Genomic DNA, 25,930 nt, shown 5'->3' on the forward strand with positions numbered 1-25,930 from the left:
TATGGAATTTCATACTCACGAAAGACATGCAATGTCTGTGTGCCAATAAAACTAATGGCGTAAAAAACTTCAGTAAAAGCTCGAACATATGTTAACAAGGATAATACCACTAAAGTACAAGGATGAAATTCACTCAAGGGTGGCGCTATTGGCAAGCCCTTTGCGCCTCCTCAGTACCGAGTATTGACACCGCCTCCGTCAATTTCTAAAATAATCCTCCACTCCTAAAACTTGTAAAAGAAGTCTGATATATTTGCAATAGTGCCCATCACCTTCAGCATTGCCCATCCTTACCAGCGTACATTCCGATAATGGCAGATGCGAGAACACAGTTCCCTCACAAACTCAATTACCCAGAAAGGGGCAATCATCCTTTGCAAACCCTAATTGTGGGGGCAAGGTAGGGGATAATTTTGGGAATGAAAGGGACAAGGCTGTGCCATGCCAAAAGACACAAAGGGTTGAGCACCACCATTCACTAAATAAATATAAGTTCGGGGGGTCGTCATTGTCATTAAACCCCATACATATAAACAAAAGCTCTGTAACAATACAACGATTTGTAACAACTGAGGACACAATTACACGCCCACGGCAGCTTTCATCTCAGCTCTCTGGTCCGAGTTCCAGGCTCCAGCATCCTTTATTGATTGGCTGCAGCATCCTTTATTGACTGGCTCCATCAATAGTATTTAATACTTCTTGCTCCTTCCCTGGACAGTCTGGTAGTTCCATAATGTCATCACCATCGGTTTCTTTTCTATGCCTCTATGCCTTTTGGGATTCATCCTTTGGCTCTTCGGCAATTGGGTCATTGACCGCATCAGAAACCAGGTCTGGTTGCTCAATAGCATTATCAATTTCTTCACTACAACCTTCTGAATTTTCGTCCATCTTTTCCTCCTCCGCTTGCCGTTGTAGTGATTCTATTACACCCATCAACTCCCGGTTCACCTACCAAGAAAATTTACGAAGTTCTCAAAAGGACACTTTGTATCTCCCGCTAATACTATTAGAAAACAATTTTCAAAAATAATGCAAAACAAAGGATCCCACAGTTTTGGCACAGGAATGTTGCTCCATGTTAAAATGCATGTGTTACCTGTGGGCTCTGAAGAAAGTCAGCTATGTCAATGATACAAGATGGACATTTCATAACATTCTTTTGCACTCTTAGTGTCCGTCTGCCCTGACCTCTCTGCCTAGTGAAACTTTGGCCAGCAAAGGCACCCTCTAGACATGCTTTGCAGAAATTATGCGCGCATGGAGTAGTAATTGGATAAAACATCACCTTCCGACAGATTTGACAACTAAACTCTGCTTGATGAACAACCCAGAAGCAAAAGAAATTTCCATTAATCCATTGGTATTGGTCACAAACACAAATCATGGTCAAAAGGCATTTCATAGAGACTACATGTTTAGAAGTGTGGAGATTAAAGGCTTTCAAGTCGGGTTTAATTAGGTACCATACCTTTCAAAAGTTTCTCTCTCACCGATACATTCTGCCTTTGCCGCTTAATTGTCCTTATCACTTTGCTATCTTCTGGATCTCCACTATCAGCAACTCTTTTTTTACTGACTGGCGGAGGCTTTTTCCACAGCCAGCAACTTTTTTCCTCCTGAAAAGCAAAAATTCACAACTTGTGACATTTTAAAATGGATTAGCTCACTGCTACAATGGCCCATTGAAGTAAAAGAGTTGAACTCACATCATAGTCCCAGGATGGGGACCCCTTCCTTTCAGTTATATCAATTGCATTCTTTAGCTCCTTGATGACAGGAATGGGCCTTGGACGGTCCCCTTGAACATCGCTGCAATTTGATTTTCATCGAGCTAAGTCAGAGAGAGGGGAGGGGGAGAGGGGGTGGAGACATGGAGGAGTGGAGGCGGCAGAACATACCTGGTCCATGGGGCAGGCTCGTTGTCACATCTGACAAAAAGATACCTACAAACTTTAAAGCCCTACAATGAAAAAGCAGATAGTAAACACATTAATCAAGAACAAAAGCCAATCAGTTCCCTTAAATGCATTTGAAGATTGTAATTGGGAATTTACCTGTATTCCATTCTTACGCCAACACTTCTCAATTCGATAAACCCCATCATATCGTACACCTGTTTCTGGGGCATAAGATGATCGCTTCTCTTTGTGAGACCTGATGGCAAACAGGGAAAGTTCACATTGACATTCAAATAAAAAAAAAGAATTAAAAACATCCATTCTCAGATAACCTACATAATTCATGACTGAAAAAAGAAAATTTATCAAAGCATAAAGTAGGGCATCACGTAGCAAAGACCAATTAATACACACTGTCCTGGGAGGGCTGTGAGGGCTACATATGGAGACCAAACAGACAATACTACCAAATATTACAAACAATAATGACATATTTTAACAAAATGAAAGTTTCTCATGTCATGTGGCAGGGTGCGGTGCTCAATACCAATTAATAAATATGCAATTCCACAACACCAACACTATTAATTCCTTGATTTATGATGATAAAAAAGAAATAAAACAGCAGCACCAGCTGAACTCTAAGACACCATTTGGCATTAGGAAAAAAAAAATCTCTGTGTTAATTGTGTACAAGTGTATTGATCTCACATTGAAATGAGAACCTTTTTCCGCACTCATACATGATTTATATTTTTAGAAAGCCCTTGACACAACTTAAATAAACAATAGAAAATATAAGGTCACATCAAAGGTGCCTAGGCGCAATCCACACTAATAGATCATCGCATCACTTATTAGTGCAACTCACCTAACGACTCTTACGGGATAGCCCTTTAGGCAGCTTACTCGTAAGGCCTCATTCATCTTGTCAAACTTCTGATCAAAAGATTGATCCTTGTTTGTACGTTTATTGCCGCTCAGGTCCCTTCCTCCACTGCCAACCACAAATTAAAAGGTTAAAACGATCTATTTTGAAAATGAAAAAAAATAAAATAAGCAACCACTCAATTTGACATTTTTGTTAAACAAAAATACTCATGACTAGTGAAAAATTCATACTATGCCCAACAATTTCAACTCATATCAGTGCTTTAGCATGCCAAATACAACAGAGCACCACAATGCATTCCTTCATGTCACACTTTAAGTACATTAGTTGAGTATTTATAGCTAGATCAACCCAAATCAAAAAACTTACAGAGTCTGACATTTTTTTTAAACAAAAATACTCATGACTAGTGAAAAGGCCATGATAAAGAACACTAATGCAAAGATACAGACATAAGACAGCATACCTCCCAGTGTAAAGGAACCATTCACCATGATCCTCGTCGTCTATATAACCTCCAGAGAGAGCCACTGACTGTGAACCATGAGTAGACTGACCAGCAATTCCTGCAACATGGGGGAGATGGGCACCCCATTGCCTACATGCCAGCCTATCCTCCCATATCTCTCCCACCAAAACGCCCATATTTCTTTCTGGGTCGTTCTCAGCAGGAATTGGACCAAAGTGATCAGGAGGAACTGTGACAAAGATCTTCCCGCTACAAGCATTAGCCTTGCCAGCTCTCTTAGCACGCTCAGTTGTGTATGCTTTGTCCGGCCTGTTTTGGTTGTGGACAAAATGATATACCTTCGCAGCACCCCCAGCATTGCTGGATCTTGACATCCTTGCCATACGTATGGCAATAACAAGTGTGGAATTGATGCGAGGTTGGCTTGCCATATTGGGTGGGATTTGTACACGGCAATATGCACAAGTACGTTTGCCTTGTCCAATCCATCTCTGGAAGCACTTCAGGCAAAAGTTGTGACCACATGGTGTCTGAAACAAGAGAAGAAATAAAAGAAATCATAAACATTTGTCAATCCAAGAAAATCAATTAGCAAAATCTTGCTTTATTCAGCCTTGTATTAGTAGGCACGTTGAGTTATATGAAGTTTCTCCATCCGTAAACTAACAATGGATGAAATAAGGGGAAGCGGCATGAATAAAAAAACTGAATTAAATAATAACTGCAGAAATTCAGTGAAGGGATGAGGCATTAAGAATCTAGGCATGCTAAAAAGCATGTTAGATCAATTTAACCAATAAACGAATTCAGGTTTTCCCATAAAAACAACATAAACTCCATAGTTAGTCAAATGCCACTTCAAATCCACATAAGTAAGAGTCGGTGATTAATCTCTAGAGACTATTCACCGTAAGTGACCTTAATCCAAAGAAAGTCCAAAAATAAAGTCAAAGCTACAGAGTGAGATGATCATAGCAATCTTTTTTCAGTATCTGGTCACAACTGCAAACGACTCTTTTTTCACCCTTTAACCCCCGAGAAAGGTACTTTATTTCAATAACACAAACAACAGCATCCAAGGACACTACCTTCAACTTTTCAAAAAAAAAAAAACCCTCGAAACCTTTACTAAAAAAAAAAAAAAAAAACCCTCGAAACCTTTACTACTAAAACAGGCCAGATAAATTACACAGTTTCGAGCAATTTTTTTTTCTAAATCAGTTTATTTTTTAAGAGAAAACTAAAATCAGTTCAAAAAAAGAACGCGTCTATAAAAATAAAATTCAAGTTGCGCAATAATAAGATTGTGAATAGATCTCACATACCGTAACAGGTCTATCCAGCATTTGCATACAGAAAGAGCAAGCTAGCTCCTTGTCAAGTATATCAAGCACATCATTCTTCTCTTTCTTTTCATCTCCGTCCGATGGCGACGGACCTTCGGCGGCGCCACTCAAAAGCTTCTGCCGTTTCTTTGCCTTCTCCTTCTCGGTCAAGGATTTATCGTTCTCGATCTTCCGGATCGAGGCGATGAGTTCTCCGGCCCCCTCCGATCTTCCGGCGGCGACAGCGGAAGTGGAAGGCGGGTTTATCATGGAGCAGTCAGGGCACTCCCATTGGAGCGTATCTGCTAACTCCTGAGGTGGAGAGACGAGACACGTGGCGTGCCAGGGGGTGGCACATGTTTTGCAATTGAGGGTTTCTTCATTTGGTGGCTTGTTTTTGCAGGCCATGCAAACGCCGGCTCCGTCGCATGGTAGCTCCATTTTGTTCAAAAGCAACGGCGTCGTAACTGTCTGGTCTTTTTTTTTCCCTGGATTTTAATACTGTTGATTTTCGAAAAGGAAGTAGTTGGGTGGGTATTTATAGGTAAAAAGGTGGGGTCCAATTAGGGAGAGAGTGGGGTCTCTCTGCTTTTGGATTTTGGATTTTCGTGGATTTGTTGTGTTGATTTTTGGGGATTGTGTTTTGAATTTTGGACTTTCCTTTTTTGCTTTGTTTTTTTCACGCTCCTCAGGATACCCTTCCATATATAGCTAACACGGATAGCAAATACTGTAAGGAAATTTACAACCCAGATGGAACGTTTTTTTTTTTTTAAATAACTCTGGTCCGAACAGAAATCACGTTTACATCATATACATTATTTATCGAAACATTTACATTTCTTTTCTTGCTTTATGCACAGTTTGTTTATGTGTTCGAAGCGTATTTGGATGAATTTTAAAATAGTATTTAACTTGAAATAATATGTAATGTTTTTAAAGATTTTATTGTGTTTATATTAAAATATAAAAAAATCATTTTAATTTGTTTAAAAAAACTTTTAAAAAATATCATTTATCACATTACAAAGCAAGAGTGGAGGGAGAGTCTTGAAATATTGTTATTGACAAGTGAATCACTTTTAGTATGTATATTCTATTGTGTTCTAGAATATTTTTTAAAAATGTTTTTTATTTAATAAATATATTAAAATAGTATTTTTAATCTTATGCCAAATATATTTTTGAAACATATTTAATTTATTTTTTTACTCCCGTTCGAGATTTGTGATTGCTCCTTGCAATACATATACTTTTTAGATATCAATTTTTTTATTTTTTTATAGATATAATAATGTCTTGATTGTTAGATCAACATTTTATTTTTTACTTAAAAAATTTTAAAATAATTTTTTATTGATTTGAATTTTTGTTATTTATGATTGAGTATTTTTTTCATTTGATGACCGTTTTTAAAATAATTGTTGTGATGATTATAAAAAAATTTAATTTTTTTATTTATCCACTGCCTAAAAGTTTTCAAAATGACAATTGTGAAAATTAAAAATCCCTTATTTATGATCAGATTTTTTCCAAAATCACCATTTGATGGCTGTGAAATCTTTTTTTTAAAAAAAAAACTGTCATTTACAGCTGCATATTTTTTGTAGTCTGAAAGCTTTTCAAAATGATTGTTATGATGTTTGTGAGATTTTTAAAATCCATTACTTATGACTGGGATTTTTTCGTTGCATCGCAATCTTCAAAATGGTAACTGTGACAAGCGTGAAAATCTTAAAATTCATTATTTATGGCTAGATATTTTTTTCATTGCCTCAAAGTTTTTCAAGACAAATATTATTGACACCCACGCATGCTACGATTATAGTATTAAAAGCAAGATTTTGAAAAAAATGTTGTTGATAGTTGAATATTTACTGTATGAATTAAATGGTTCGCTAATTTCTTGCCTGTCAAGGAGTTTTAAATTAAAACTATTATATTGATTCGCTCTTCTATATTAATAATTTTTTTATTTTAAGTATAAAAAACATATATAATATTTTAAGTATTATGGATATGCTAACTAAATCTAATAGTCTAGTCTTGGGTTTATTTTGATGGCCAAACCCAATGAATATTGAGATAATTATCAAGCCAAATTTTGAGTCTAATTACAATTTTAAACTCAATAACATTGGATATGACGGTCAAGCCAAGTCCATTAAAAAAAAACTTAGGTCCGATTGCCTAGTTAGATCCAATGGTGTTGGGTTTGATTGGGAGTATAATGAAATTATTCGACCCTCATAAATGATTTGTTTTATTTTACTGATGAATACCAAAAAAATAATTTTAACAAATTAATATAATTTTTAAAAATAATATTAATACTAAATAATAAAAAAAAAACTTGATTTTGCTTTCCTTCCTTCCTTCTAGTAAATATAACTTTTGGGTCGATGAGGTTTGAAATGAGATCAACTTCTCCCTTTTACTAAATTAGATAATACAACCTTCTTCTAAAGCATGAACAAGATTTTGAGTTGTTTTGTCAAACAAAATATTCTATTATCAAGTAGAGAAAAAAACTATTTGGTTAGTTATTAGTAAAGAAACTTTCAGATCAGTTAGATTAAGTAAAGCAGGTAATCGTTACAAGGGTTTATTCATGAAAATTAGTTTTGCAAGCCAAACCTAATAGCTCTGAAAAGAAAATTTAGATTTGGATGCCTAATCAAAAACACTATATAGGTACTATGTATATATATTCATTGCACTGTAAACTACATTATAAACATTAAGTGTTTATATCATGTACCACATTGTAATATCATTAAAAAACATTATATTTTTTATATTTTTATCTAGGACATGTAAGGTTTGGCTAGACAACCAGACCTAATGTTATTGAGTCCGGCTACCCATCTACATCCAATGCCTAACTACACCCAGTAATGTTGGGTTCAGCTACCAAGTATGATTCAATAATTTTTTGAATAAAAAAAAATTAACATTCTTTGTTGCCATAGTATCGTTATTGGTGCAAATACTTTATATTTATAATATACTCCATGCTGTAGTGAATCTATATATATATATATCATGTACATAATATTTTTTCCATTCATTTTTAAATATAATGTAATTATTTACATGTAAAGCATGTTTAAATTGCCTATAATTCTTCAAATCGATCATTGTGATGATTGTAAAATTTATTTATTTTATTAGTTATAATTGGATACTTTTCCTTCACCCTGGAGTTTTTAAAATGACAATTGTAACGTTTGTAAATTTATAAATCTATTATTTATGGTTTTGTTTTTTATATATATTGCCTGGAAGTTTTAAAAATGTTCATTGTGATGAATGTGAAATTTTAAAATATGATATTTATGATCGGATTTTTTTTTTTTGTTGTCTCACAGTTTTCAAAATGATTGTTGCGAGGATTGTGAATGATTTAAGGTTAATTTATAAAGCAAGAAAAGAAGGCAGCAATGTTATTGACATGTTTTCTGGCATCATAATTTTTTCAAGTCTAGGACAAGAAAAATAAAATTTTCATTTAATAATATAAATTAAAAAAATACATGAGATGACAAATCTTAAACAAAATGTTAATTAAAGAGTAGAATGAGAAGTTGATGTTCATCGTAAAAATTGAAAAAATAGATGTATATATAAATATTTGATAATGTGTATGAGCATCTTTTATTTTTTTTATTTAATCATGTGACGACTAGAATAAATAGTTAATTTGAGTTCACTCAATTAATTTATCAACTATAATACGAGATTAAAATAAATAAATAAATAAATAAAATAACTTAAAAAATAATTAAATTTACATAAATAAATAAATGAATAACATGAGTTGTCAATTAACTCGGTTAACTTAACTAAATATTGATAGCCCTGTAAAAAATAAACGTATAAAAAAATAAAAAGCTTAAGGTCTAATTACCTAATGTCAAATGATGATTTTTTTAAAAAACCATTGAAATAAATTCAAAATAGTCGAGATTGACTTAACTAACATAAAACTCGAGATAACCTTGTGGAAATGAAAGCAAAAAAAATCAAAAAGCTCAAGATTTAATAATTCAATGTCAAGTGATGAAATTAAAAAAAAACATTTTAAAAAACAAAGTTAAATTGAGCTAATTTTTTAAACTAGTTACTCAGATTATGAGATCATGATGATCATGTAGAGTGCAAAAATAAAAGAAATACATAAAAAAATTCTTGATCATCAAAAGTTTAAAAAATAGAAATTAAAACGAAGAAAACCAAATTTAATATAAAAAACTAATAAAAAAATAAGGAGGTATTAAACTAAAAATTAAATTAGAATAAAAAATGAAATGAGAACTATAATTTGATAAAAAAAATAAATAAAATAAAATATCAAGTGATAAAATTGAAGAAAATCAAGAGAATGACAAAAAAACACAATTAAAAAAATAAAAATTAAAGCAAAATTAAATTAAATAAATTAAATTAAATATTAAGAGAAAAGTTAAAAAAAAATGAATAAACAAACATGCACCGTAATTAACGACCAATCAAGGGACAGAGGACCCCGATTGAAAATATAAATAAATGAAAGCACATCCCTCAGTATTGGCTAATCCAGCACAGGTTTCAAGGGTATGTGAGAGGAAAGAGAGTGGAGAAAAAAAACTCAATACTGCTAAGCCACCTTGAATTTCACTATGCGTGCCACCCATTAATTATGCCACTATTAAACGCTATGGACGACACGACAATTAGATTTTTTTTTGCCATTGCAAACTGCTGCATGCATCACCTTTTTTATTGTTATTTTTATTTGCTAAAATCCTGATTTGCTCAAATGCAAATAGACTATAGAAAAAACTATAATGAAAAGATAAAAATATATACTAACTCCTTCTTTATTATTCTTGATTTGAAGGGCAATGACGGTTTTTTAAAAGGAAATTACTCAAAAGCCTCTCTTAATCTTTTTTTTTTGGTTTTTTAAGGGTATTTATGTTATTCAACTGTGAAAAAAAAGTTAATAAACCATTGCAGTCCCGATTAATATTGCAATTACAAATAAATTCTCTCTAAAACATCATTTTACCCTTTAACATAGGCTATTTAATTTCTGCAATGAAAAGTAAAGATATTAGTGTACCATAGCAATATATGATAGAATAAGTCTAGCCATATAATAAAACACTCATTTTTTAAAAAACAAGACTACACGATGTTTAACTTGTTAATATAGTAGTAGGATAACTTATTTTTGGTTGTGGCGTAAAATTTAACTTGATAGTACTATGTGGTATATAAAATTCATGGTAATTGAAATATTCATATTATAGCATATATCCTAACTAGTTGTTGAATATTCAATTGCCACACATACACTCTTTAATCCTGGATTCAATGATATCTTTGATTTACATGGTGATCTAGTCAAATTAAAACTTCGAGCGTGTTTAATATCATGGTAGTTGTGATTTAAAAAAAAATATTTTATAAAAAAATATTTTTAGTTGAGTGTGGTCTGAAAAAATATATATTTGATTAAAATTGTAATTGAAATTGAAATTGAGGTTGACTAAAAAATAGTTTAATGTATTTATTTAGAAATGCTTTTTAAATTGAGGTTATGAAATAACTAAAAAAGACATATATTAATATTGTTGGTTTTTAATTGAAATATTATACATTTAATTACTATTATTACATCATAAAATAAAATAATACTTTTTATAAAATATTTTTTATTGTTCCATTAAACTATTTGCAATTCCATCACGTATGATATCCACCCGACAAGAACTATATTTTCCATAGCTTCTTAATATGCAAAGTGTACAACAATATCAAGTAAAATATCATCATAAATAGAATTGAGATGCAAATGTTACGTTATCATTCGATCTCCTTATAATAATTATATAGTGTCATTGAATAATGTTAAACACTATTTTTCAAATAAAATACAATATTTGAGAATTGTTTTGGATTTTTTTATTATGCTGGGTTGAACCTAAACACTGGGCATTTAGGTTTGGGCTGGACCCGATCCTGTCATGAATAGTAAAGATGTTTTCCTTTGTTCATATGAATAATGAAGTATGCAAAAGATAAAGGGAAAGGGGAGGGGAAAAGCAGTGATTGGTGGTGGAAACGATGAAGGTTGACAATGAGTTTGGGGAACTGCTCTTCATTGTGCTATATTGTACTCTATTTTAGTTCTTTTTCTTTGGACATTGGAGAATGTAGAAGATGAAAGAGAAGGACAAGAAGAAGGGGAAGGGTAGTGGTTGGTGGTGGAAACGATGAAGGCTGGTAGTGAGCTGAGAGAGTTGCTATCCACTATGCTTTGTTTTTGTTCTTCTTCTTTAAATGATGGAGAATGTAGTGGATGAAAAAAGAAGAACAAGAGGAAGGGGAAGGGGAAAGGAAGTAACTGGCGGTGAAAACGATGGAGGGCAGTGGTAAACTGCTCTTTACTATCCTCATGCAACGCAAACAATGAAGAGTGAATTAATTCACCTTTTCACTGTTCACATGAACAGTGGAGAATGTAGAAGATGAAGGAGAAGGATAATGAGAAGGGGAAGAGCACTAGCTGGCGATGACAGAGGGTGGTTGTAAGCTGCTCTTCATTGTTCATATGTAACGTGAATAGTGGAGAATGCAAAAGACAAAGAAAAAAAAAAATGAGAAGGAGAAAGGAAAGGGAAAGAGGAAGAGGAGAGTAGTGGCTGGCTGTGAAAACGGTGGAGGGCAGTTGTGAGTTGCTCTCCACTATTCACATGCAACATGAACAATGAAGAATGCAAAAGATGAAAAAGAAAGGGAACGGGAAAGGGAAGAGTAATGGCTATTCCATCACGATGGAGGGCGTTGGTGAGTTGAGAGACTGCTCTCTACTGTGCTCTGTTTTTGTTCTTCTTCTTCAACGCCTCTATTTACTGTGTTTATAAATAAAGTTTACAACTCAGTACAAAAGGCAACTTGAAGTTGCTTTTGATTGTCTTGTGGTTACACTAATTGTTAATGGGTCTCCCAACAATAATATGTGTTTATATTGTTACCAGACATATGACAATGATGTTTTTATATAAACGTAGCCACAGTCGCAATACAAAACACGTACTTTATTAGCTTAGAAATTCTAGGTTTTAAAATATTATTTTTACCTATATTAGATCGACTAAAATTTTAAAATTCATCGTGTTTAATTAAGTATTGTTTGATTATTTAAAAAAAAATATTTACATCACTATATAAATTAACTGGTTACCACATGCATAGCTTGCGTTGGTGATTTAAAATACCATTATTTATGGGAAAATATTATTTGTAGGTAAATTATACTAAAAATTTATTTATTTTTATGTTTTAAAAGTGATTTTGAAAGAAATATTTATTATTTATTTATTTTATTTTAAATTAATTTTTTAATATTTTCATATCGTTTTGATACACTAATGTTAAGTATAATTTTTTTAAAATAAAAAATTTTATTTTAATTAATTTTTAAATAAAAATACTTAAAAAATAAATATTATAGTATTATAAACTCCCTCTTAAATTGCCTAAAAGTTCTAGAATGGCCATTTTGACGTTCGTGGATTTTAACAATCTCCTATTTATGGTTGAATATTAATGGGTAAAAAAAGAAAATATCAACCTAACTTTTGGTCGCACCATACAGACACGTAATCAATCACCCTAACATGTGACCATCAATCGAACCTGTTGGAAAATGTTTAAGAGTATGTGAATTGTTATTTTTTAAAATATTTTTTAATTTAAAATATATTTAAAAAATATACATATCTTTTTAAATTACAGGCTGATCTAAAATGGCGTAACCAATGCAATCCATGTTGCAGGCTGATCTGAGATTATGTTTGATACTGATACAAGTGAATGTCTGATACTGCGGTAGTAGTTGATTTTTAAATAATTTTTTATGTTAAAATATATATTAATAATATTTTTTATTTTTTAAAAATTATTTTTAACATCAGCACATCAAAACAATCTAAAACGTACAAATTATATTAAATTTTAATAAAAATAAAAAATAAAAAAAATTTAAATTTTTTAAAAACATACATTCAACAGTCTTTCTAGACACTGCCTAAAGCAAGCCACCCATAGCCCTATCATGACCCTGATATTATTTCTCGATGCAAGTGTAATAGTTTGCCGTCATCAACATAGGCATCTGCCTCTAGCTTCCACGTCACGAGTTAACTTTACGGTGATAAAAAAAATAAAGCAAATAGCCTAGTATAAATAGGGCAGAGGCTAACACCTTGCATTACTTTTCCTTTTCCTGCTCCACGCACGCTTCCTCTTGTTGCTCTTGCTAACTTCAACGTGACAATGAAACTCAAAAATCAATTAAATCAAGAAAAAAAAAAAATAATTATAAAAAAAATTAATTTGAATTTTTTTGAAAATCAACCTATTTGATTTAATTTTAGTTTTATAAGTTTGAAATAAAAAAACAAACCGAATTAAAAAAAAACCAAGTTAAATTGAAAAAAAACCGAGCCAAACAGAAACCAAACCCATTAAAAATTACAAAAATAATCCTAGTAAATAATAAAGTATTTGGTTTTTAATATAAAATAACCAAATTGAACTGATTTTTGTTCTAAAATAACCGAATCAAAACTGATCAGTTTGAACTGGTTTTGATTTTTTAAAAAAAATTAATTTGATTATTTTTTTAATAAAAACAGAACTAAAATAAAAATTATTATTCATAATCTCCCATACCAATCAGTAGCTTATTTTACATAAAAGCTGATCCATACACTTCTTTAGCCCAAGATCATAGTCGTGAAAAATTGGAAAGTTAAAGTCGGTTTGGTATTGCTTTTCAAAAGTATTTTTAAAAAAATTAATTTTTTAAAATTAATATGTTTTTAATGTACTGATCTTAAAAATTAGTTTATAAAATAAAATATATTATTAATATATTTTTTAAGTAAAAAATATTTTAAAAAATAATCATAATTATATTCTTAAATACGCTCTAAAAAATTTATGATGTATAGCCGGGTAGTATTATATTTTCCACAGGGCTTTTTTAAGAAAGCTATTACTTGGATAAGAGGCATCCACTATATCGCAAGCTAAGTCTTCAAATAATGATAAACTTAGTAAATTTAGGTTAATATTACTTGCATGTAAATTGAGATACGAGGTTGCAAAAAAAAAATAAAAAAAATATGAAGTTTAAGATTTAGTATTAGGTAATAGAATTGAAAAGATTGATCATAACTCAAAAAAATTAAAAGTAATATCAAAGAAAAAAATATAAGTTAATCTAGATTAATTTATCTAATCTCCTCCTCGAGATTATAATAAAAAAATAAATTTAAAAAAAAACCTAACAAAAAAAATACTAAAGCTAAAAAAAAAACACTGAAAAATTTCTTTAATTTAAATTAACTTAACTAACCCTCACTTGAAAAAACTAGTTTGTATATATATATTTCTTAATAGTCTCCTAAGTTTTCATAGAAAAATTTAAACAGTGTTTGGGTAACAAATGTTGTGTTTTGAGAATTGATTAAATTTCACATCCACTAGAACCTTTTCGGTTCGTTCAGTCAGGCCTTTGAGGTTTTCTTTTACCTGAAACACTAGTTCGTCTGGTCTGGGCTTTGGAGAACACACACCTTTAAAGTCCAACCACGTGTAAAATTGCACCCAGTCCATTAACAAAATCGAAATGGGTTTGCATTAACCAGCATACCGAACACCCCGCTTTAGGAAACCACTGCTGACCAATATAATATCCCTGTAAAGTGTAAACCCTAGCGAGAAAATTGTGTAAAAAAAAAAACCAGTGACCAAAAAAAAAAAAACGCACTAAAACAAGAATCTCGCTCTCGGTCTCTCGCTATCTTGTGTGCGCATTCTCATAATCCCTGGTTTCCTCATCAACTTCCACTGGCCACTATTTACTCTCTCTCATTGCCCACACCCCAAAAAATCTCCATCCTCAAACCTAACCCACCACAAACCTTCAGCAGCCATGGCCTCCTCCGAGTATTCCCTCCGTCGCGCTCTCGTCGAGAAACAATCCTCAATCGAATCTCAAGGAAACGCTGTCCGTGAACTCAAAGCTTCTGATGCTGTAAAGGCTGATGTCGATGAGGCAATTGAAAAACTGAACGCCTTGAAATTAGAGAAGTCTTCGATTGAGAAACAACTTCAAGCTGCCGTTAGTGGCAATCCTGATAGTTCTGTTAATAAGGAAGCATTCCGTCAAGCTGTGGTAAATACACTTGAACGGAAGTTGTTTTATATCCCTTCTTTTAAGATTTATCGTGGTGTCGCTGGGCTTTATGATTATGGGCCTCCTGGTTGCGCCGTCAAGTCTAATGTTCTTTCTTTTTGGCGCCAGGTAAAGATGATTGATCGCTCTGTCACTGTTTTGCTTTGATTGTTGAAAACTGAATCAATCAATGTTGAATTTAAATTATAGCAAAGAATTGCAATGCAATTAATTACATTCAGAAGGTCAAATTTTTGAATCGATTTATACTTTACTTTTTCAAGCAAAGAAAAAACTACCCAACTGGATTGAAAGGTCTAAGGAATTAGAATATTTGGCAGGCCTGTTGCATATTTGTGTACTAATTAGGAAATTTATTGATGTTTTGGCAGCATTTTGTCCTTGAGGAGAATATGTTGGAGGTTGACTGCCCATGTGTGACGCCTGAGGTTGTTCTCAAAGCATCTGGTCATGTGGATAAATTCACGGACCTTATGGTCAAGGATGAGAAAACTGGAACTTGCTATCGGGCGGACCACTTGCTTAAGGACTTCTGTAACGAGAAGATCCAGAAAGATCTTAGCATAAGTGCAGAGAAGGCTGCAGAATTGAAACATGTACTTGCTGTCCTGGATGATCTCTCTGCTGAAGAGCTAGGTGCGAAAATCAAGGAGTATGGTATTACAGCTCCAGACACAAAGAATCCACTTTCTGATCCTTATCCATTCAACCTGATGTTTCAAACATCAATTGGTCCTTCTGGTTTGAGCCCTGGGTGAGTGTTTTACAATAAATTTGATTTCTTTTATGTAATTTCTATAACAATGATGTACTGAATCTGTGTTTTGAGTTTGCAGCATTTCATTATATATGCAACATTGTATTTCTCCACCTAGGTACTGAAACAATCTCCCATTTTTTTTTTATGTTAAAGGTATATGTGCCCTGAAACAGCTCAGGGCATATTTGTTAACTTTAAGGACTTGTATTATTACAATGGGAACAAGCTACCCTTTGCTGCTGCTCAAATTGGCCAGGCTTTCAGAAATGAGGTTTTAATTCTTTTCTTAGTCTTAGAGAATGCACACACAAGTTATTTTTGCAGTGATTTTTTTAAATCCCTATAGTTATTCTGTTTTTAGCTACAATATTTCATAATATAGTCGTGTTTGTCGCAATTGTTTGTTCCACTGATATTGACGATGTTGAAAGTCGTCTTATGGTTTTGCATGCTCTCTTGGCTGTTATGATGTTTTTTCCCTCACAGATCTGACTATATGGTCTCTCTCACTTCTAGATTTCTCCACGCCAAGGTCTTTTAAGAGTTCGTGAATTCACATTAGCAGAGATTGAGCACTTTGTTGATCCTGAGGACAAATCTCACCCAAAATACTCTGAAGTTGCAGATCTTGAATTTTTGATGTTCCCAAGAGAACAACAAGTCTCTGGCCAATCTGCAAAGAAAATTCGCCTTGGTGAAGCTGTTTCTAAGGTTAATATGGTGGTAATTTTCAATTATCATTCTGTCTTCTGCATTACCCTCTTTGTCATGATGCTATCATGTGTTTCATCTAGGGAATTGTCAACAATGAAACTCTTGGCTATTTCATTGGGAGAGTGTATCTTTTTCTAACTTGTCTTGGTATAGACAAAGACCGATTGCGATTCCGGCAACATCTTGCAAATGAAATGGCCCACTATGCTGCAGACTGTTGGGATGCTGAGATTGAGTCTTCATATGGTTGGATTGAGTGTGTTGGTATTGCAGATAGATCTGCATATGACTTGCGTGCTCACACGGTGAGTATCTCTTTTCTATATGCATGTCTAAATTTGACAGCTGCAGTGCGTAACAGCAGGCACATAGGTGGATGTGAATTCTCTCATTCATGTCTTTATCTTATAATCCTGCTAGGGAAGAATTCCGAGGGTGATTTCATTTTAGCCCTGATCATGTCACTAGTATGTGCTATTGTCATCTTTAACTCGGCATGCATCATATATGAAACTGTATCTGCTTATGCTATCAAGTGACAGAACAAGTACAGCAAGGAAGTGCTAAGAATTTATCTGCTTTAATTTTTTTAAACTAGAAATAGTAAATACATGGGAGTTTTTTTTGTTTCTCTGACAGGACAAAAGTGGAGTTCCTCTTGTGGCCCATGAAAAATTTTCAGAACCTAAGGAAGTGGAGGTAATCACACTCACTGTCATCATTCTATGTTCATTTCCAAATTTTTGTTTTGCACTAAGTTTAAGTCCTTATATTTCTTCTGTTTATGGTGGACTCCTGCTATATCTTACCTTTAATGTTCTGGTTTCAGAAACTGGTTATAGCACCAGTGAAGAAAGAGCTGGGGCTTTCTTTCAAGGGTAACCAAAAAAAAGTGGTTGAAGCTTTGGAGGTAAAGCTGAAATTTCTCAGTGGACATAAACATCATAAAACTATTTGTGCCTGTTCTAGGTATGATTTTCCCCCTTTTTTAGGCAATGAATGAAAAGGAAGCTTTGGACATGAAGTCCTCTCTGGAAACCGAAGGGGAGGTTGAATTTTATGTCTGCACTCTTGGGGAAAATGTGACAATTAAAAAGAGCATGGTATCAATTTCAAAGGAGAAGAAGAAGGAACACCAGAGAACTTTCACACCATCAGTAATTGAGCCATCTTTTGGCATTGGCCGTATAATCTACTGTCTCTTTGAGCACTCTTTCTACATGAGGTCCAGTAAAGCCGGGGATGAGCAGCTGAATGTTTTCCGTTTCCCACCTCTTGTGGCACCTATAAAGTGCACTGTGTTTCCACTCGTCCAGAATCAGCAGTATGAGGATGTTGCCAAAATTATTTCTAAGTCGTTGACTGCTGCTGGAATCTCTCATAAGATTGATATTACAGGTGAGTGTAGATAAATCATCTTGTTGTTTAGTTGGAGGCATTTTCCATCGTTTACTAAGAAATACGTGTAGCTTGTAATCATTGACATGTGATTTAGGTTTAGGCATGTTTTGATGAATGTTTGTGTATATGTTTGGGTTTGTGCATTTTATCTGAAAAATTAAAAGAAGGTTTGAAGTGTGCCTGTTTTGAACTTTCTAAATAAGGAGGAAAATTTATATAAAAAAGGAAAAAAGACCAGCAACATTTATTTATGATGCTCGTAAAAGGCAAATTTCTTGTCGTTGCCAAGAGTCACAACTAAATACTACATTATTAAATGAAGGCTTGCAAATATTTTTAGATTGGATAAATTTCCATGCCATGCAGGGACTTGGAGCCTAAGTGATATGATATATCTTCTTGCTCTTTAATTGCAAATAACGACTTTGAGTTTATTTGTGGTTTGTCTTGTATGTTCTGAGGGCAAATAACGAGAATAATCTAAAACGGTTTGTAATGATACTAAAATTTCATGATGCTTATACCATTTATAGGCGTTTTAATCCCATCTTATTCTCTGAAGTGTTTGAACGCTTGGTACCCTCCTCCCCCATGTTGCATATGGACACGTTTTTCTCTACATAGAGCATCATTTCCGTTCTTAATTGCATTAAGGAGGTTGCTTAAATTTCCGCACTGCATAACTTTGCTCTTTTTAATTGGTTGTGTGAATGCTGTTCATAGGCACCTCAATTGGTAAACGATATGCAAGAACAGATGAACTGGGTGTCCCCTTTGCAGTAACTGTTGATTCAACATCCTCAGTGACAATCAGAGAGAGGGATAGCAAGGATCAAATCCGTGTTAATGTGGAAGAAGCAGCATCAGTTGTGAAGTCGGTAACTGAAGGACACACGACGTGGGCTGATGCGTGGGCAAATTTCCCCCACCACTCCTCTGGATCTGTAGAGGATTAGAGTTTGCGTGACAGTGGCCCTAATTTGTTAGGCATACGACAATGCCTTGGATTTTGGCTACTTTCCCCCACCACTCCTCTCTTACACTACACAATACTGTAATGTCTTGCCGTCAAATCTGACAATTATCTCTGACAAAACTGATGAATTACAGAAAAATCTACTTGTGATTTGTAAACTGAAGCTCTTTATCTATTATAGACTTCTATCTGTCATTCGGTTCTCAGGACCGATAAACTGAGCTGAGCCTGGCAGGTTCGTTCCTTTTGGTATTCAATTTCAGAGGCCATACTCGGAATAAAAACAAAGCTCCATCGTCCAGATTACCATAGCTTCAGTCATGCATGGAAAATATAATTCACGAGTTTTGATTTTGGAATTGGTGCTAGATTTAGTGCGCGTTTCCATTGATCATGGGAGGCAGCGTTAGATTGAAGTTTGTCTTCGAAGATAGATGGAGTTAGGTTTTTTATTTTTATTTTTTGGTGGTCTGTTTGCTCCACCCTAGCGAATGATATATTTAATGAAATAATCGAAATGTATGATTTATTTTCCATGTTGGGCTTTAGTTAATATTGGGCTGACATAAAATTGGATAAAGTGGGAGAGAACTAGTGAAAAAAAGTAAGAATTCCCGTGATTATAGGAGAAATAAAGAAGCATGCGTAGAGAGAGCCATGCAACGACGTCGTTTAAACGAAACAAGAAAGGGTTGGTTGCGAACCCTTCTAGTTTAGGCCACAGACGATTCCTAACTGTAGCTGTTAATTAATATTTGACAAAACAAAATTAAAAGTAAAGGAAAAACAAAAAACAAATCCAACCGATCTCTCTCTCTATCTCTCTCTTTCTGGACTGTAGAGAAACGGACACACTGCCCTAAGGGTAAAAGCAAAGAGGAAGAGAAGAATATTTAGGAAGATGTTGAGAGTAGCAGGGAGGAGGCTATCATCTTTACCATGGAGGTCCTCGCAGTCGCAGACAACCTCCGCCTTCATCTCTCGAAACACTGCTTTCGTCAGCGATGATGGTCGTGATTCTGCTGCCTCTTACGGACCCATCATCTCCCCTTATCAATTCTCCTTCACTCCAGATCTAATCAGAGGTCACCTCTTTCTTTCCTTGGATTTAGGCTTCGCCTCTTTTTTTTCTTTTCTTTTTTTAATTCCACGTGCTTTATATATGTATTCGATATCTGGGTTTAGGGGATTTTTATATTGAAAGAATGAATATCGATTGCCGCAAACAACTTTTTTCTCGTGTGTGTTACGATGTGTGTGCTTGATTGTTTGATGTCCCATTTCTTCGCAACCAGATTTAGGGTTTCGTGTTTGCTACAACTTGTGAATTGAATGAAAAATCTTCCGTGGATTTGTCATGAGTTTTTATATTTTTGTTTTATTTTGTATTCGGATTTTTTTCAGAATTTTATCAACAATTATTTGTTCAAATCTTCAGTATTTTGAAGTTTTGAGCTCTACTTTTGTTTTCGGTACCAATTTTTTGTTACTGTTATATTAAATTAAGCATATTCTCAAAGTTCAAACTGAATTGAATAGCTTAGGTTCTCGGTTGGAAGGAGGCGTGTGCTTCCACTTGCTATGTTTGCTCTTACTATCATTATTGTATCTGTAATTCTTAGTAGCCAGCAACTGCGGTTAATTACTACTGATACATTCTTCAGTTGCGGTGAATGTTTTGGTAGCTGTAATGAACTACAATCTGAGATATATATATATATATATATATATATATATATATTATGGGAGCTATTATGTCAATGATCCGTGCTGTTCTTGTTATTCTCATAAGAAAGCAATGGAATGGGAGGCCAGGTATCAGTATCTCTGTGCTGTGTGTGTAAGCACTCGCTGCTACTAATAATGTATAAGATCATACAAGTTTCATCTAGAGAAGTAGGAATAGGGTATAGGGGTTTTTGGTAGCTGATTGTCACTCAGTTAATGTACCATTTTTTTTTTCACTCCCATATTCCCTTCCAAGTCATTGCTTCTCAACTAATAGTTTTTGTCAATGGAAAGATCCTGTCCTCTTTGCATCAATGGCAATGTCTTCACAAGCTTTATGTCCTTTGTATATTGTTATTTGATGTTGTTTGTCCAAAATTTGGCTGTGTAATGAAGTTTCCAATGGCTGATAATTCTTACAGGGTTTTCTTCTGGAGCCCTTACTTCAGGACATGATATGGGTATCATCTCAGATCTCCCGCCTACTGTAGCAGCTGTGAAGAACCCTACCTCGAAGTTTGTCTATGATGAGCACAATCATGAGCGTTATCCACCTGGTGACCCCAGCAAGCGTGCCTTTGCCTATTTTGTCTTGACAGGTGGCCGGTTTGTGTATGCCTCCTTAATCCGTCTTCTGATCCTCAAGTTTGTTCTGAGCATGTCTGCTAGCAAAGATGTCCTCGCCATGGCCTCCCTTGAGGTTGATCTCTCTAGCATCGAGGCTGGCTCAACTGTTACAGTGAAGTGGCGTGGAAAGCCAGTTTTCATCAGGAGACGAACTGAGGATGATATTAAGCTAGCTAACAGTGTTGATCTTGCATCCCTTCGTGACCCGCAGGAGGATGCTGCCAGGGTCAAGAATCCAGAATGGCTTGTGGTTATTGGGGTCTGCACCCACTTGGGGTGCATTCCATTACCTAATGCTGGTGATTTTGGTGGCTGGTTTTGTCCTTGCCATGGCTCACACTATGACATCTCTGGCAGGATTCGCAAGGGTCCAGCACCCTATAATTTAGAGGTCCCCACTTACAGTTTCATGGAGGAGAACAAGTTACTTATTGGATGAGAAATCCTGCAAGAACTCTTTTATGGAGCTCTAGTTTCCCATGGGATGTTATAATAGATATTGTCCTCTACAGCTGCGAAACACTGATGGCATTTTTGCAAATTTGTTTTGTTCAACTGTTGGCATGTTCACTTAATGCTCTATCAATTCGGATTGTGTATCTTCGCTTTTAACTGGCGGGGCTATGTTTTTCTGAATAATACACCTTGATATTTTATTGGGTATTTTCAGTGTAGTTGTACTCAGAATTCATTCCACTAAATAATCAGAACTTGGGATGGTTGCTATCTTATTAGCTGTCAAGTTCTCTTCGGGCATGCAATGTTGATCTTTCATTTACATTTTAAAGTGCGATAAGATGACATTGGGAGACTTCTGGACTTGAATCATGCTAGCTGCATTTACTCAAATGCTAGCTGGATTTGAATTGTGCTTGCTGATCATGCATGAAGCACACTGGTCTTGGAGGAATACAAGCGCAGGGTTACAACCGTTCTCAAAACATCTTGGCCCAGAGGGGGGATGTGGCTGCCAGAAAAATACATGAATTCGGATTCTATTTGGAAATTTGGATGCATAATTTAGTATCTTCATGGCGTACTGCGTGGAGAAAGAACTCGCAATGGATATTAATTAGCGGCTGCTGGTCAATGAACAAGATTTGAACCAGTGGCTCGTCTTAAATTCAAAAAAGTTTTATTATATCAAGAGGCTGATGGAGGCTTGGTTATGAATGCTTTCTATTCAACATTTTGCTGTTAAATGGATTGAAAAATCATCTGCCAGAATTTCCATTTATTGTGGGAGATTTATATTTTCTTTTCCTGCTATATAGGCCATTCATGAGTTCACATAGCATCCAATTCAAGAAAAAAAGAGTTCATATAACATAAAAATAACGCAGATAAAGGTATTACTATTGCTCTCGTGTCCAGTTCTCAAATTCACCAAAGAAAAAGGTATTGTCGTCTACTTCTCAACGCCTGTGAATTGTGGAGCAGATAACCGGAACTTGGTGTGTCATTTAACCAGCAAATCAATTAGCTAGTCGTCTTGGATAGGAACTAATGACAGTTTGCCTCCATATACTTCTGGGAGCTGGCTCTCATCAATGTCGCCAAGCAGAGTGGATCTCAGTTTTTTTTTCTCGACAAAGATTATCTGCAAAAAAAATTCAGTCACAAGGGGTGGATTAAGGTAAAGAAAAGACGGGCCAAAACTGCCAACCTGCATACGTGGCTTGTCTCCATGCAGTCTAAATCCAAAGTCTGTATACCATCATAATAATAATAAAAAATAAAAAAAAATCTAAAGATTCTGGAATTTCTGGCAATTAGACGTTTTGGCAAAATAAATAAGCAAAAACAGGAATCATCTTTTCGAGATTCTGTCTGATAAAAAGGTTGTTGGTTTCCTTGGGTACATTTTCGTATATTAACGTTCTTGGCACCATCCAGATCTCTTCATACTCTTCGCTTTTAGATTTGCAGAATGTTTCGAGAAAATATAAAGCTGGCGGAACTGTTTCCATAATGTTCAGCTGTTGCTGGTCCAATCAAAACGTAGGAAAATGCATACTAGCAAGGAAAGATGTTCCATACCTTCTTTTTGGTTTTGCTGTCAATAAACGGGTAGACAACCTTCCATGCAGTCATAAATATGTAGGGCACATGAACTATGAACAATTTACCTAACCTCTCTGGGAAGCAATCCTGTCAAAAAAACAAAAACAAAAACAAAAAATTCAGGCTGCTGATATGAGCATCTCAGCCAGAGCAATTTTTTTGTACAACTATACCACTGTGGTGTATCTTAAGGTCACCTAAATGCTCATTTTAAGATGCACTAAAGCAAGTGAAGCGAGCTATGATCAGTATGGCTCTTTAATTTAGTAAATGCAACAAATTAGAAGTAGCTTTTATGGAAATATTGCATGACGGGACATCAAACCTGCAATATTGATAATGCTGCTAGATATCCACGAATATCACTATTGGTGTATCCCCACCCTTCAAGATCTGCAATGGACACAAACTTTTCCTGTCCAGCTGGCATTCTGTAAAACCCAAGATGTTGCATAAGCTTGATTGGCTTGCTCAAAACCAACACTGAATAACAAAATTGACCAGGTTCTATGAGACTTGTGAGATCGAGAAGGAATTATTAGATTGGATTCCATTAGAAATTGTTATTTCTAAGGGTATAGTGCTAGTACACATACCCAGCTATCTTGCTCAAATAAATTGTTAGTTTTGTTTTATTAGGACGAGCCAGATAGAATGAGATTGATATGATAACATATTGGCATCACTACTGCACTGATACTGTAACTCAAATAAATAACCGATGCCCTCTCCTCCAAAGATCATTTTCCAGGATAGCAAAAGTAGCAGAGACGAGAATTTTGTGACTGACAGAATTACCTGGCACATATTCTCTCGAGAGTGTAGGCAACAAAACCTGCAAGGAAAAGAAATTTCCCATGTTAGTTGAGCACGGTTACACGGGTCTACTTTGCCATGTCAGATCTTAAAAAAAAAAAAAAAAAAAAATTGTTCTCTTATGGTCGATGATAGAGAACAAGGCAATTTTGAAACTATCGGTTCTCATCTGCGTTACCACAGGATTCAAAAATAAAATACGCAGCTTCCAGGTTTACTACATACGCTTGAACTCCTCTAAACTTCCTTTGTAAGGCTTATGCCTGGCACCAAAAACCACAACTATGGGACGGTTCTGCTTATCAACCCCTTGCATAAACAACTTGTTTTGAGCAAGTTCATTTGGAATCTCTGATGGAGATATGAAGCCATTTGGGATAATCGATCGCCTCCAGCTTAGGTACTTTAGGAATAAGGTCGACGCCTTCTCAATGTCTAGTTCTCGAGCACGCAGAAATCTCCGGATCATCAAATCGTCCACTTCCTGAAAATCACAAGAAACACGTATAACCCAGAACGAAAGTGATGTGGATGACTGGACTCAAACACAAATTCAATCAAGGAAAAAAAGTTGAGAATCAAGCTAAGAAACAATTAGTTGAAACTTTGCTAAAGCTCACACCTTTCCTTTGTGCAATTTGATAATACTGCAACTCTAAGCCTAATACTGCATTTTGCAGCCGCTTCTCTGATGTTAAGTGATTGACATCATATTTTCGAAACAATTTTTATTACTAAGCAATTCAGGTTATAAGTTAACTATCAGTATGCGCTGTTCTTCAACTAGTATAAAGATTTAAAGCACGCTCGACATGTAATTTTTCACTGATCTAATTTAGAAAGCATAAACAAAACAAATGGTACATGATCAAGTACAAGAAAGCTGTATTATCAATAATTAATCCTCGTAAAAACAAAAACCCGCTAAGCATATTGCTTCGGAAGAAGAAAAGGAGAAAAAAAGAAGGAACCTTGACAGAGGGATCTTCTCTTTCAACGAAGGCTCTCATGAGACGCACTTTTCTTTGTTCAATCTCATTGATTTCAGTTCCATTCTCTTCCTCTTCTGTTATTATCCCATTTGATTCCTCTATGTTACTGAATTCCATTTTCTAAATTTTGTGTAAAGTCTATGGACTCTGTTGTTCATCCATTAATAAGAATGATTGATTTCTCTCTGCTCTTAGAAATTGACTTTAATTCAAGGAGGAGAATAAAATGATTTTAAAATGGTTCGTTTTAAGAGTATGTTTGAGAGTGGATAAATGTTGGTTTTTAAAATATTTTTTTATTTTAAAATAATATTTTTTATTTTAAAATAATATTTTTTATTTTAAAATAATATTTTTTATTTTAAAATAATATTTTTTATTTTAAAATAATATTTTTTATTTTTATTTTTTATTTTTAATATATATATATATATATTAAAAAATTAAAAATCTGAAAAAAGTTGCTTCAACCATTATTAAAAAAATTTAATAGTATATAAAAATTTATTTGATATTGTAATAGTAATTATTTTTTATAGTAATTTTTTTATAAATATATTGAGAAAATATTTTTTTTATTTTTTTAAATTTATTTCTAATTCAAAATAATTTTAAAATACAAAAAAAAAATTGATTTTTTTTAATATAAAAACTAACATACTCTCATACTGATTCAGGCATCGTTAACCAAGGGGAATCTTCCGTTAACAAACCGTCCAAGTTTTTTAGGTGAAAAACTTTCCCTGTAAATTGAAGTTAACAGGACAATTGCTGTAATGGCCTGTCGAGGGCACACTCTTGCTTCTTGAGTTGTTGAAAAGTGAGGTGACTATATATATATATATGTATATATATATATAAACTGACTCATCACTCTCAAAAAGCTTGATCTATCTGATAATAAAATTATTATATTTCACAAAGACATATGTGGTTATGATATATAATATAGTCAAGTGTATAATTATTAGTTAACTACATTATATCATATTTAAAAAGAAAAT

At 34.0% G+C, this 25,930-nt stretch overlaps 4 protein-coding genes across 4 annotated transcripts; 2 read left to right on the forward strand and 2 right to left on the reverse strand.

The window, feature by feature from the left end:
• Nucleotides 1–430: 430 nt before the first annotated feature.
• Nucleotides 431–5,132, reverse strand: LOC105133774 (E3 ubiquitin-protein ligase ORTHRUS 2-like). The gene is made up of 9 exons (XM_011037883.1): nucleotides 4,591–5,132; nucleotides 3,263–3,795; nucleotides 2,776–2,901; nucleotides 2,061–2,160; nucleotides 1,905–1,966; nucleotides 1,713–1,815; nucleotides 1,475–1,622; nucleotides 1,103–1,317; nucleotides 431–954 (listed from the first exon to the last, which is right to left on the reverse strand). Exons 1-9 carry the CDS (start codon nucleotides 5,029–5,031, stop codon nucleotides 769–771), a joined length of 1,914 nt encoding a protein of 637 aa, XP_011036185.1. The 5' UTR covers nucleotides 5,032–5,132; the 3' UTR covers nucleotides 431–768.
• A 9,231-nt stretch (nucleotides 5,133–14,363) lies between these two features.
• LOC105133775 (glycyl-tRNA synthetase / glycine-tRNA ligase) lies at nucleotides 14,364–19,000 on the forward strand. Its single transcript, XM_011037884.1, has 9 exons — nucleotides 14,364–14,956; nucleotides 15,220–15,602; nucleotides 15,762–15,879; nucleotides 16,125–16,319; nucleotides 16,403–16,627; nucleotides 16,962–17,021; nucleotides 17,152–17,232; nucleotides 17,315–17,720; nucleotides 18,447–19,000. Exons 1-9 carry the CDS (start codon nucleotides 14,585–14,587, stop codon nucleotides 18,677–18,679), a joined length of 2,073 nt encoding a protein of 690 aa, XP_011036186.1. The 5' UTR covers nucleotides 14,364–14,584; the 3' UTR covers nucleotides 18,680–19,000.
• Nucleotides 19,001–19,455: 455 nt separating this feature from the next.
• Nucleotides 19,456–21,785, forward strand: LOC105133776 (cytochrome b-c1 complex subunit Rieske-4, mitochondrial-like). Its single transcript, XM_011037885.1, has 2 exons — nucleotides 19,456–19,784; nucleotides 20,850–21,785. The coding sequence occupies exons 1-2, from the start codon at nucleotides 19,601–19,603 to the stop codon at nucleotides 21,491–21,493; spliced, it is 828 nt and encodes a 275-aa protein (XP_011036187.1). The 5' UTR covers nucleotides 19,456–19,600; the 3' UTR covers nucleotides 21,494–21,785.
• A 488-nt stretch (nucleotides 21,786–22,273) lies between these two features.
• LOC105133777 (random slug protein 5-like) lies at nucleotides 22,274–25,167 on the reverse strand. The gene is made up of 6 exons (XM_011037887.1): nucleotides 24,906–25,167; nucleotides 24,160–24,418; nucleotides 23,917–23,953; nucleotides 23,444–23,549; nucleotides 23,095–23,205; nucleotides 22,274–22,654 (listed from the first exon to the last, which is right to left on the reverse strand). The coding sequence occupies exons 1-6, from the start codon at nucleotides 25,041–25,043 to the stop codon at nucleotides 22,538–22,540; spliced, it is 768 nt and encodes a 255-aa protein (XP_011036189.1). The 5' UTR covers nucleotides 25,044–25,167; the 3' UTR covers nucleotides 22,274–22,537.
• Between the last annotated feature and the right edge of the window lie 763 nt (nucleotides 25,168–25,930).

The sequence above is a fragment of the Populus euphratica genome, unplaced genomic scaffold (assembly GCF_000495115.2).
Source record: "Populus euphratica unplaced genomic scaffold, PopEup_1.0 scaffold37.1, whole genome shotgun sequence".
NCBI classification, from domain to species: Eukaryota; Viridiplantae; Streptophyta; class Magnoliopsida; order Malpighiales; family Salicaceae; genus Populus; species Populus euphratica.